This window comes from Neoarius graeffei, chromosome 20, assembly GCF_027579695.1.
Source record: "Neoarius graeffei isolate fNeoGra1 chromosome 20, fNeoGra1.pri, whole genome shotgun sequence".
NCBI lineage: Eukaryota > Metazoa > Chordata > Actinopteri > Siluriformes > Ariidae > Neoarius > Neoarius graeffei.
Window position 1 is genome coordinate 32,286,059 of NC_083588.1, and position 13,442 is coordinate 32,299,500.

Below are 13,442 nucleotides of genomic sequence, written 5' to 3' on the forward strand. Positions count from 1 at the left end.
TAGTCCGAATGACACGGCATCCCTGATTTCCATAAAAAACTTCAAATTTTGATTCGTCTGACCACAGAACAGTTTTCCACTTTGCCACAGTCCATTTTAAATGAGTCTTGGCCCAGAGAAGACGTCTGCACTTCTGGATACGGCTTCTTCTTTGAACTATAGAGTTTTAGCTGGCAACGGCGGATGGTACGGTGAATTGTGTTCACAGATAATGTTCTCTGGAAATATTCCTGAGCCCATTTTGTGATTTCCAATACAGAAGCATGCCTGTATGTGATGCAGTGCCGTCTAAGGGCCCGAAGATCACGGGCACCCAGTATGGTTTTCTGGCCTTGACCCTTACGCACAGAGATTCTTCCAGATTCTCTGAATCTTTTGATGATGTTATGCACTGTAGATGATATTGTTAGGACTAGGACTGTTTTGGCCTCTAGAGGCCGCTGTTATTTCCTTTTCATGTCGTGTTTATTTTGGCCTCTAGAGGCCGCCACTGTTCCTGTGTTTTGTGTTTGTGTTAATTGCCTAATTATCTTCACCTGTGTCCTTAATTAGTTTGTCTATTTATACCCCCTGAGTTCAGTCCTCTTGTCACGGAGTCTTTGTGCTGTTATGTTTATCTCCAGTTTCCTTTGTACTGTGTTTTTTTGATCTTCTTAGCTTTTGTATTTTTGCACTTTGCTTTTCTTTTGGATTATACTCTTTGGTTTTTTTTTTGTCTTTTGTTTTGCCCTGTATATAGTGTATATAGTTTAAATAAACCTTTTGATTCTTTTTCTACTTCCGCCTCACGCCTCTGCATTTGAGTCATCCCCCTGGTGGCCTAGTGGGGGTTTGCTGGATTATCACACCAACGAACCAGGTTCGAATCCCAGCAAAACCCTAACAGAAAGACTCCGTCTTCACCAAGTTGGACCTACGGAACGCATACCACCTCATCCGTATCCGACAGGGAGACGAGTGGAAGACTGCCTTTAACACCCCGTCTGGGCACTACGAATACCAGGTGATGCCCTTCGGACTCACCAACGCACCAGCTGTTTTTCAGGCCCTAATCAACGACGTCTTAAGGGACATGATTAACCTATACGTTTTTGTCTACCTCGACGACATCCTTATCTTTTCCAAGACCGTGCAGGAGCACCGCCACCATGTCCGCCAGGTTCTCCAGAGGCTGCTACAGAACAATCTGTTCGCCAAGGCCCAGAAATGCGAATTTCATGTTCCCGAGGTCTCCTTTCTGGGATTTATTGTACGGACAGGCCAACTCCAAATGGACCCTGCCAAGACCCTGGCCGTCCGGGATTGGCCTACTCCCAAGTCCGTTAAGGAGGTTCAGCGGTTCTTAGGATTCGCTAACTTCTACCGCAAGTTCATCAGGAACTTCAGTTCTGTGGCAGCACCCATGTCAGACCTCACCAAAGGGACAGGTGGATCTTATGGCTGGTCTCCTCAGGCAGAAAAGGCGTTCAAAGACCTCAAGGACCGCTTCTGCACGGCACCCATTCTGGTTCTCCCGGACACCTCCCAACCATTCATCGTGGAGGTGGACGCTTCGGACAGTGGTGTCGGCGCGGTGCTCTCTCAACGTTCGGAAGGAAAGCTGCACCCCTGCGCTTACTTCTCCCACCGCCTGAGTCCTGCTGAGTCCCGGTACGATGTGGGGGATCGAGAACTGCTAGCGGTCAAACTGGCCCTTGAGGAGTGGAGGCACTGGCTGGAGGGAGCACAACATCCATTCCTGGTTTGGACTGACCACAAGAACCTGGAGTACCTCCAGCAAGCCAAGAGACTGAACCCTCGACAGGCTAGGTGGGCCCTGTTTTTCAGTCGGTTTGACTTCACCCTCTCGTACCGCCCCGGCTCCAAGAACACCAAACCTGACGCACTGTCCAGACTGTTCTCTGCCACTAACAGGGAGAATGAAGTCGGGCCTATTATCCCTGTGTCCCGGATTGTGGCCCCTGTCCGCTGGGGTATTGAGGAGGCTGTCCGACGAGCCCAACGCCAGGACCCCGGTCCTGGGACGGGGCCACCAGGCCTCTTGTACGTCCCACATCAAGCCCGGGCCAAGGTTCTCCAGTGGGGTCACTCTTCCCCTCTCACCGCCCACCCGGGAGCTCGGAGGACCCTGGACTTCCTGAAAAGACGCTTCTGGTGGCCTAACATGGAGAAGGAAGTAAGGTCATTTGTCCTGTCCTGTGAGGTTTGCACCAGAACCAAGAACCCACGACAGCGTCCCCAGGGTCTCCTGCATCCTCTGACCATTCCCCGGCGTCCCTGGTCCCACGTGGCAGTCGACTTTATCACGGGTCTCCCTGAGTCACAAGGTAACACGGTCATTTTGGTCTTAGTTGACAGATTCTCCAAGGCCTGCCGCTTCATACCACTGTGCAAACTCCCCTCTGCTCTTGAAACTGCGAAACTTTTGTTTAATCATGTCTTCCGAGTCTTTGGTCTTCCACAGGACATCGTCTCAGACCGAGGGCCCCAGTTCTCCTCCCGAGTGTGGCACGGGTTCTGCAAGGCCATCGGAGCCACTGCCAGCCTCTCCTCTGGGTTTCACCCACAGTCCAATGGTCAGACGGAGAGGCTCAACCAGGACCTGGAAACCACCCTGCGAGGCCTGGCTATGGATAACCCGACATCGTGGAGCACCTGGCTGCCATGGGCGGAGTACGCCCACAACACCCTGCAGTCATCGGCCACCAAGCTGTCGCCATTCCAGTGCCAATTCGGGTTCCAGCCACCTCTGTTCCCGGACCAGGAGGAGGACGCGGGGGTGCCCTCGGTCAACCAATATGTGAGACGGTGTCGCAAGACCTGGAGCAAGGTCAGGAAGACCCTCATACAGACCTCCAGAACCAACCAGACTCAGGCCAACCGCCATAGAAGACCTGCACACGCTTTCCGCCCTGGGCAGCGTGTTTGGCTGTCCACTAAGGACCTTCCACTGCGGGTGGAGAACCGCAAGCTTGCTCCTCGCTACATTGGCCCCTTCAAGGTGGTGCGCAGGGTGAACCCTGTCTCCTACCGGCTCCAGTTGCCCCGGACTCTGAGGATCAACCCCACTTTCCATGTTTCCCTGTTACGGCCCGTACTGACGTCTACGTATGCCCCTGCCCCTAGGAACCCCCCACCCCCCCGCATCTTCCAGGGGCAGACTGTGTTCACTGTGAATCGCCTGCTTGACTCCCGCCGGGTCCGCGGCGGGTTGCAATATCTGGTGGACTGGGAGGGCTATGGTCCTGAGGAGCGCTGCTGGGTTCCTGCTCGGGATGTCCTTGATAAAGAACTATGTCGGGACTTCCATTCGGCCCATCCGGATCGCCCTGGGAACGTCAGGAGACGCTCCTAGAGGGGGGGGTCCTGTTAGGACTAGGACTGTTTTGGCCTCTAGAGGCCGCTGTTATTTCCTTTTCATGTCGTGTTTATTTTGGCCTCTAGAGGCCGCCACTGTTCCTGTGTTTTGTGTTTGTGTTAATTGCCTAATTATCTTCACCTGTGTCCTTAATTAGTTTGTCTATTTATACCCCCTGAGTTCAGTCCTCTTGTCACGGAGTCTTTGTGCTGTTATGTTTATCTCCAGTTTCCTTTGTACTGTGTTTTTTTGATCTTCTTAGCTTTTGTATTTTTGCACTTTGCTTTTCTTTTGGATTATACTCTTTGGTTTTTTTTTTGTCTTTTGTTTTGCCCTGTATATAGTGTATATAGTTTAAATAAACCTTTTGATTCTTTTTCTACTTCCGCCTCACGCCTCTGCATTTGAGTCATCCCCCTGGTGGCCTAGTGGGGGTTTGCTGGATTATCACACCAACGAACCAGGTTCGAATCCCAGCAAAACCCTAACAGATATGTTCAAACTCTTTGCAATTTTACACTGTCAAACTCTTTTCTGATATTGCTCCACTATTTGTCGGTGCAGAATTAGGGGGATTGGTGATCCTCTTCCCATCTTTACTTTTGAGAGCCGCTGCCACTCCAAGATGCTCTTTTTATACCCAGTCATGTTAATGACCTATTGCTAATTGACCTAATGTGTTGCAATTTGGTCCTCCAGCTGTTCCTTTTTTGTACCTTTAACTTTTCCAGCCTCTTATTGCCCCGTCCCAACTTTTTTGAGATGTGTTGCTGTCATGAAATTTCAAAATGTCTCACTTTCGACATTTGATATGTTGTCTATGTTCTATTGTGAATACAATATCAGTTTTTGAGATTTGTAAATTATTGCATTCCATTTTTATTTACAATTTGTACTTTGTCCCAACTTTTTTGGAATCGGGGTTGTAAGTGGGTGGGTGGTTTGTTTAAATTTGATGGATGATTGCTTGCAACTGATTTTGTGTGTTCAGGTATGATGAAGAGTGGGAGGACAGCGCTGTAGATGACTCTGAGAAACGAAAAAAAGAGTTTGGGGATTTGTTCAGGAAACAGATGAATCTACGCAAGGTAAATTTAGCTGTGTACTCCTTCCGTCACACAAATTCATTAGCAAAGATAGAAATGAGGAAACGGCACATCCACATTCAAATAATGTCTGCAGGTTTTTTTGTTTGTTTGTTTGTTTTTGTTTTGTTTTTTAGTGTTGTTTGAGTCATGTCTTCACAACTCTCAACACAGTCTCAAAATTTACACACAACACAAATGTGGCACTCTTCCTCTGACTTGTTCTGAGAAGCTGCATCACATTATTTCCTCTTCTCTCTCACTTTACTCCTTTTTTCACTTTAATTTTTAACAAACACATCTGTTTCCCAGCTGTTTGCCACAGTCTTCTCAGAATGAGAAATGCAGGCCTTGACCATGTGAGTGAGAAAATCAGAAACTGTACTGTTTCCTGGATGAAAGGGGAAATTTTGAAACTTAGTCCAATTGACAAAAAGCCAAACAAATAGCAAAGGGAAGGGGGAGTGAAAGAACTGGAATATCAGGATTATCCCAGTGGCTTTTGAGTGAGTGAATTCACATGGAGTTGAAAAATAATTACATTGATGTATCTGAGGCATTGATTTTCATGCTGTATAGCAATGCCGACTGAAACGCTGAAACTGTAGCAATGTAGAAATATCTATATATTGTATTCTTTATGTCCTTCTGTTAATATTCTTGTATTTTGACTTTTTTTTTTTTTTTAACTTGCAGGCATCAAGTGGCCCAAGAGAGACATTTGTTCCACCAGGTTAGTGTCCAACATTTTCAGTATTGCAAATGTACACAAAACATTGTATCCTGAATAGTGTTAATTCCCACGGCACTGCTGTGTGTTCAGCGGGGTTTTGGTCTGCAGGACATTATGGTTCTCGGATCTTTTTGGCTCAGAAATATTCTGCCATATTTTCTGGACACTGTGATGACCTGGCGACTTGTCCAGGGTGTATCCCGCCTTTCGCCCGCAGTCAGCTGGGATAGGCTCCAGCTTGCCTGCAACCCTGTAGAACAGGATAAAGCGACAAGAGATAATGAGATGAGATTTTCTGGACATTCTGAAAAGATTTCTAAGTATGCATATATATGTTATTTACCAGCTGGGAGGTCCGTATCGTGAAATACCGTGACCGAGGCCCTCTGGGCCGAGGTCAGTATTCAAGGCCGAGGTCACGGTATTTCACCATACAGACCGACCTTAAGCTGGTAAATAATTTTTTTTTCTTTACCAAATTCTAACAGAAAACGAGAGCGCCCAAAAGGGAAAACCGAGCCACCATTTTGAATCCTCATTCACAGCTGTAATGCAAATGGCTTCCTCCTTGGTATACAAGTGCACTTCCATGGCAGGAAAAAAACTACATTTTGCCGCCTATGTAGTCCCCTATTTATACAAATAGGAGTCATTCAGGATTCAGCCATGTTTTTGCTTGGCGTAAGCAAATTACAGGTTTTTAGCTTCCTCCTGAAATGTTTTCTTTTATTTTGTCTTCCTCAGGGTAGTAAAACTCGCTTTCGCTGTGAAGACTGTTGTTATCTCTCTCTGTCCATGCTGTAAAATTAATGCTATTTTGATTCCTCATTCACGGCTGTAATGCAAATTGCTTTCTCCTCAGTATACAAGTGTACTTCCATGGCAGGAAAAAAAACTACATTTTGCCGCCTATGTAGTCCCCTATTTATACAAATAGGAGTCATTCAGGATTCATCCATGTTTTTGCTTGGTGTTAGCAAATTACAGGTTTTAACTTTCTCCTGAAATATTTTATTTTATTTCTTCTTCCTCAGGGTAGTAAAACTCACTTTCACTGTGAAGACTGTCGTTATCGCTATCCATGCTGTAAAATTAATGCTATTTTCCTGAGAAATGCTAGCAAAAATTTATAAGATTTTTGATAATCTTATAAATAAATCTTATTAAAAAAAAAGATAAATGTTGACAAAAAATCCTACTATGTTTGTTGTTGTGAACGAGCGAGTCGCCAGAGGTCCGTAACCGGGGTCCGTATCGTAGGATACAGCCCCGCTTGCCAGCCAATCAGAGCGCAGGACTTGGACCTCGAAAAAAAAAATTTACTACAACTTTTTTTTTTTTTAAACAATTTTTTTTTGTGTTTGTCTAACACTGGGAACATTGTGTGAGCAGCATTCTAATAACATGGTAAAGCAAGTACAACCCCGATTCCAAAAAAGTTGGGACAAAGTACAAATTGTAAATAAAAACAGAATGCAATAATTTACAAATCTCAAAAACTGATATTGTATTCACAATAGAACATAGACAACATATCAAATGTCAAAAGTGAGACATTTTGAAATTTCAGGCCAAATATTGGCTCATTTGAAATTTCATGACAGCAACACATCTCAAAAAAGTTGGGACGGGGCAATAAGAGGCTGGAAAAGTTAAAGGTACAAAAAAGGAACAGCTGGAGGACCAAATTGCAACTCATTAGGTCAATTGGCAATAGGTCATTAACATGACTGGGTATAAAAAGAGCATCTTGGAGTGGCAGCGGCTCTCAGAAGTAAAGATGGGAAGAGGATCACCAATCCCCCTAATTCTGCGCTGACAAACAGTGGAGCAATATCAGAAAGGAGTTCGACAGTTTAAAATTGCAAAGAGTGTGAACATATCATCTACAGTGCATAATATCATCAAAAGATTCAGAGAATCTGGAAGAATCTCTGTGCGTAAGGGTCAAGGCCAGAAAACCATACTGGGTGCCCGTGATCTTCGGGCCCTTAGACAGCACTGCATCACATACAGGCATGCTTCTGTATTGGAAATCACAAAATGGGCTCAGGAATATTTCCAGAGAACATTATCTGTGAACACAATTCACCGTGCCATCCGCCGTTGCCAGCTAAAACTCTATAGTTCAAAGAAGAAGCTGTATCTAAACATGATCCAGAAGCGCAGACATCATCTCTGGGCCAAGGCTTATTTAAAATGGACTATGGCAAAGTGGAAAACTGTTCTGTGGTCAGACGACTCAAAATTTGAAGTTCTTTATGGAAATCAGGGATGCCGTGTCATTCGGACTAAAGAGGAGAAGGACGACCCAAGTTGTTCTCAGCGCTCAGTTCAGAAGCCTGCATCTCTGATGGTATGGGGTTGCATTAGTGCGTGTGGCATGGGCAGCTTACACATCTGGAAAGACACCATCAATGCTGAAAGGTATATCCAGGTTCTAGAGCAACATATGCTCCCATCCAAACGATGTCTCTTTCAGGGAAGACCTTGCATTTTCCAACATGACAATGCCAAACCACATACTGCATCAATTACATCATCATGGCTGCGTAGAAGAAGGGTCCGGGTACTGAACTGGCCAGCCTGCAGTCCAGATCTTTCACCCATAGAAAACATTTGGCGCATCATAAAACGGAAGATGCGCCAAAAAAGACCTAAGACAGTTGAGCAACTAGGATCCTACATTAGACAAGAATGGGTTAACATTCCTATCCCTAAACTTGAGCAACTTGTCTCCTCAGTCCCCAGACGTTTACAGACTGTTGTAAAGAGAAAAGGGGACGTCTCACAGTGGTAAACATGGCCTTGTCCCAACTTTATTGAGATGTGTTGTTGTCATGAAATTTAAAATCACCTAATTTTTCTCTTTAAATGATACATTTTCTCAGTTTAAACATTTGATATGTCATCTATGTTCTATTCTGAATAAAATATGGAATTTTGAAACTTCCACATCATTGTATTCCGTTTTTATTTACAATTTGTTCTTTGTCCCAACTTTTTTGGAATCGGGCTTGTACATTTCTTGAAATTATCTTTACATCCTGATGACAACAAATCAATCAAATGCTCTGCCAATAAAAAGAAAAAAAATCCATAATCTGTGGCAGCCCCAGGGCTATAAAAAGTTTGTCCAGTCATTTCATTATGTCTGAATGAAATGATTGGATGGCCTAACTGCCTGTCTACCTGCCTCCTTGCACAGACTCTATTGCACATGACAGGAGTCTTCCATATGACTAGGGCTAGGTAGACATATTGCAGACGTATTTCTAAAGCTAGCGAGCTAGTCGACAGCTGTGAGTACTAACAATAGCCATGTTTGTTGTTTACATTCATTATGATAATGTTGGGTGTTTTGTTACATGTGAATGAGACATAAGGGAGTTGGATAATATCAATAACACTCTATACTTCTCCAATGCTCTCTCTCATGGACTCCTGCAGTAATCGGCAGTGTGTGTTCATGTGTTTTACCTTTGGAATGTGCGCTGAACAAAGGGGGTGGGATTTTTTTTTTCGGGGGGTTGGATGCTTTTTCTGGTTTCTCCAAAATTACCTACCCTAGCTTTAACGGTCTCTGAAGCATATAGCAATAGTAGCATATCTTAGTTGAACTTGTGATTGGCAGTCAGTCCTTGTTTAGGGCTTGAATCATGTTGCTGGTGCTGTTTGGTTCTTACTAAAGTTCATTCACTATTCACCATGTTAGCATTTGGAGCATTTCATTCAGAAGTGTTGCATGTACTTCTCTAATTGCATCTCATTAGCACATGCTTATTAGTGATAATGGTCATTTTGAAGTCAGACAATGAACCAAATATGGCATTCAGAAATGCCTGACTACACACTGTCAGCCACAGATGAAAGTGAAAGTACTGTTATTTACTCACAGATACATCCACTGCAGGGATAGTGTTGATTATACATGTACAACCTAGATCCCAAAAAAGTTGGGATGTTGTGGAAAACATACCGTATAAATAAAAACCACATGCAGTGATTTGAAAATCCTTTTCAACTTCTATTCAGTTGAATACAATACAAGATATTTAATGTTCAGAACTTATTTTTTTCTGTGGTTGGTTGAAGAGAGCAACTGGACTTGTTTGAAGATTCTTGAAAACGTTTCGCCTCTCATCCTAAAGGCATCCTCAGTTCTGTCTCTGTTCAATGATGGTCGTTCCAGGTTGACAAAAATGAACGATCCTCTCTGGCTAAGATTGCTGCCAGTTTTCTGGAAGTCCTCTCATAGGGATCTCATCCCAAAGTGCGTAGAAACATATCTGTGATGAATCTCAGTCATCCAGGTACATAGTAATCTGTGGTTGGTTGGTCTCATAGTAATCCAGTTGCTCTCTTCAACCAACCACAGATTACTATGTACCTGGATGACTGAGATTCATCACAGATATGTTTCTACGCACTATGGGATGAGATCCCTATGAGATGACTTCCAGAAAACTGGCAGACATCTTAGGCCCTGTCCACACAGCAACGGATTCAGGTGACTCCGATACAATTGCTTATCGTTTAGGCCTGGCGTCCACACGGCACCGGCGTTTTGGGTGCCCAAAACGCAATCTTTTTGAGAACGGGTTCCAGAGTGGAAAGATCTGGCAACGTTGCCGTTGTGAAGTCGTCTGGATGAGTAGAATGGATTTGTTTACGATGACGTCACAACCACATGACTGTGAGTGCTTCACGCCGGGTAGAAGTGTAACGAATATCACCAGGATATCACCAGGAAAAAGCCTTACAGAGCACTAGTGAGAGTGAAACACGAGCTTGGATATTATTATTATTATTATTATTATTATGTTCAGTGTTAGTTCACAGTAGTAATGCAAGAAGCAGAATAGTGACAGTAATAGTGAAGCAAAAACATGCAATTGTACAAACACTGCAGCTCTACAGCAAAATATTCATTTATGAAATGGTCTGATTCTTAACACCAGTAGTGTCAATGATCTTCTCATTGCGATGCGATGCGAGTTGTCAACAAATCCTATAACTTGGTTCATGAAACACGCTTACAAAATATTTTCACTGTGAATATTTATTGTGTAATGGTGCAAAGTGAGAGAGAGAGAGAGAGAGAGAGACTCTGCCCTTAGGGCAGAGTCAATCCCGCCAGCAAAAATAGGGGAAAAAAGGAGCGATCTCACCTCTTCAGATGTTGGTTTTAGTCCTACAGTACATTCCTCAAAAAGGGCGTAGAGGAGCAAATTAATCCATCAACGTGTAGCATTCAATTTATTCCGGACCATTAAAGACGCTGCCTTCCGCGTAGAATCATATGTCATCCTCGCCGCCATATTGGATAGGTCAAAGTGGAGAATAAAGATTCATGCACTGCCTTTAACTGTACCAACAGGTTTACCGTCCAAACGAGATCACATGGGATTACCTTTCACAGGTGAGAAACAACAAATTAATCCATCAACGTGTAGTATTCAATTTATTCCGGACCATTAAAGACACCGCCTTCCGCGTAGAATCATACGTCATCCTCGCCGCCATATTGGAAAGGTCAAAGCGGAGAATAAAGATTAGCTGCGTTTAACTGTACCAACAGGTTTGCCGTCCAAACGAGATCACATGGGATTACCTTTCACAGGTGAGACTGGAAAAATACTTTTCATTGTATTTGGTCATTATAATGTAATTTTACGAACAGATTTTCCTGACTTTGTGGCTAATATGAAGTCTCGCGCATAATAGTTTATGCGCATGCGTCCTTACTACTTCTATTGTTCTGGTGTCTCCGAAGGGACTGTCTTACAGCGCCCCTAGAGGTGTGGCATGTGTGTTGCATCGTTTTCAGCAAGCGTTGCGTTGCCATATGGACCTGATATTTTACTGATCGTTGCCCATTTGGACGCGATATATTTTTAAATAACATCTCGTTACCGTTGTCGTGTGGATGTAGCCTTAGCCAGAGAGGATCATTCATTTTTGTCAACCTGGAACGACCATCATTGAACAGAGACAGAACTGAGGATGCCTTTAGGATGAGAGGCGAAACGTTTTCAAGAATCTTCAAACAAGTCCAGTTGCTCTCTTCAACCAACCACAGATTACTATGTACCTGGATGACTGAGATTCGTCACAGATATGTTATTTTTTGTAACTCAATACTCATTCTGAATTTAATGCCTGTAACATGTATTCCAAAAAAGTTGGGACAGGGGCATGTTTACCATGGTGTTACATCACCTTTTTGTTTAACAACACTCGGTAAGCGTTTAGGAACTGAGGACACGAATTGCTGAAGGTTTTGAACACGAAATTCTTTCCTGTTCTTTCCTTATTGTGTATATGACAAACATCTTGAATCTATTCTTGCTTGATGTACAACTTCAGCTGCTGAACAGTCCTGGGTCTCTGTCGTATTTTGCACTTCATAATGCGCCATACGTTTTCAAAGGGAGGTGGGCAGACCAGTTTAGCACCCTTACTCTTTTACTATGAAGCTACATCATTGTAACGCATGCAGAATGTGGCTTGGCACTGTCTTGCTAGAATAAGCAGGGACGTCCCTGAAAAAGACATTGTCTGGATGGCAGCATATGTTGCTCTAAAACTTGTATGTACCTTTCAGCATTAATGGTACATTCACAGAAGGGCAAGCTACCCATGCCAAGGGCACTAACACAACCCATACCTTCACAAGTGCTGGCTTTTGAGCCTTGTGCTAGTAGCAATCTGGGATGGTCCTTTTCCTCTTTAGCCTGGAGAACATGATGTCCATGACCTCCAAAAACAATTCAAAATGTGGATTCGTCAAACCATAGCACACTTTTTCACTTTGTGTCAGTCCATCTCAGATGAGCTCAGGCCCAGAGAATGAATTTGACAGCATTTCTGAATGTTGATGTATGATTTTCTTATTGTATGGTAGATGCAGCAATTAACTGTTTACTGACAGCAGTTTTCTGAAGTGTCCCAAGCTCATATCATGTTGGTTTTCAATGCAGTGCCACCTGAGGGATCAAAGATCACAGCAGGTGTATGATGTTGGTTTTCAACTTTGCCCTTTACATGCATTTAGAGATTTCTCTGGATTCTCAGAATCTTTTGATGATATTATGGATTGTTGATGGTGAAATCCCTAAATGAACCTGTTTAACTGTAGAATGTTCCAAGTGTGTAGGGTGGGGTGGTTTTTTTTTTTGTTTGTTTGTTTGTTTTGTTTCTTACATACAGTATATATTTTTTTTAAATAAGCACACCACAACTTTACCAGTCTTTTGTTGCCCCGTCCCAACCTTTTTGGAATGTGTTACAGGCTTCAAATTCAGAATGAGTGTATATTTATAAAAAAGCAAAAAAGTTAATCAGTTTCAACATTATATGATGTGTCTTCTCTTTGTATTGTAGTCAGCTGAATATAGGTTGAAAAGGGTTTTCAAATCATTGCATTCTGTTTTTATTTACATTTTACAGTGTTCTAACTTTTTTGGAATCTCTATCTAATTTAGTAGAGTTGCTGGGTTTTGTGATGCTTGTGCATATGCCACAACAGATGGTACTTTGTGGAATCATTGTGTGTTTCTTCAGTTGTTGCACTCAATCATTGCTTCAGGATTGCATAGTTCTGCATTTTTCATGTTCAGCATACAAATCAGTGCCTAACTCAACTTTCAACTTCTTTTAACACTGTTGTGTAAATCGGCTACTTAAGAAATGAAAGTTTAAGGTAGTATAAACTACCACTGAAGCAGCTGTGCCAAAGTACATGAGATGAATATGAGTAGTGTCCACTTGAATAAAAATAGACTGTTTAGTTTAGCTCTGTTACTATTCTGAAAGGCAGCAACAGAGGACTGCTCACATCATCCACACTAACTATATACACTCACTGGCCACTTTAATAGGAACTTGTTCTTGATTCTAAGATTCCTGTTCTTGGCTGGCAGGAGTGGAACCCAATGTGGTCTTCTGCTGTTGCTTGCTGAGATGCTTTTCTGCTCACCACGGTTGTAAAGAGTTGCTATGATTTTATTATGTCCTTCCTGGCAGCTCAAACCAATCTGGCCATTTTCCTCTGACCTCTCTTATCAACAAGGTGTTTCCACTCACAGAACTATCGCTCACTCAGTATTTTGTTTTTTTCACACCATTCTGTGTAAACTCTAGAGACTGTTGTGTGTGAAAACACCAGGGTATCAGCAGTTTCTGAAATAATCAAACCAGTCCATTTGGCACCAACACCCATGCCACAGTGAAAGTCATGGAGATCACACTTTTTCCCATTCTG

The 13,442-nt window shown here is 43.2% G+C and overlaps 1 protein-coding gene across 10 annotated transcripts in view; it reads left to right on the forward strand.

Annotated features, from left to right (window-relative positions):
• recql5 (RecQ helicase-like 5) overlaps nucleotides 1-13,442 on the forward strand; it is a 141,450-nt gene that overhangs the window by 64,255 nt on the left and 63,753 nt on the right. For 8 of the 10 annotated variants that reach the window (XR_009650849.1, XR_009650850.1, XR_009650851.1 and 5 more), the window contains 2 exons: nucleotides 4,350-4,446; nucleotides 5,140-5,176. Coding sequence is in view for 6 of the 10 variants with exons in the window: in XM_060901499.1 (XP_060757482.1) it covers nucleotides 4,350-4,446; nucleotides 5,140-5,176 (134 nt within the window). In the remaining 4 variants the exon portion in view is untranslated. The other 2 variants (XR_009650852.1, XM_060901504.1) reach the window with 2 other exon arrangements.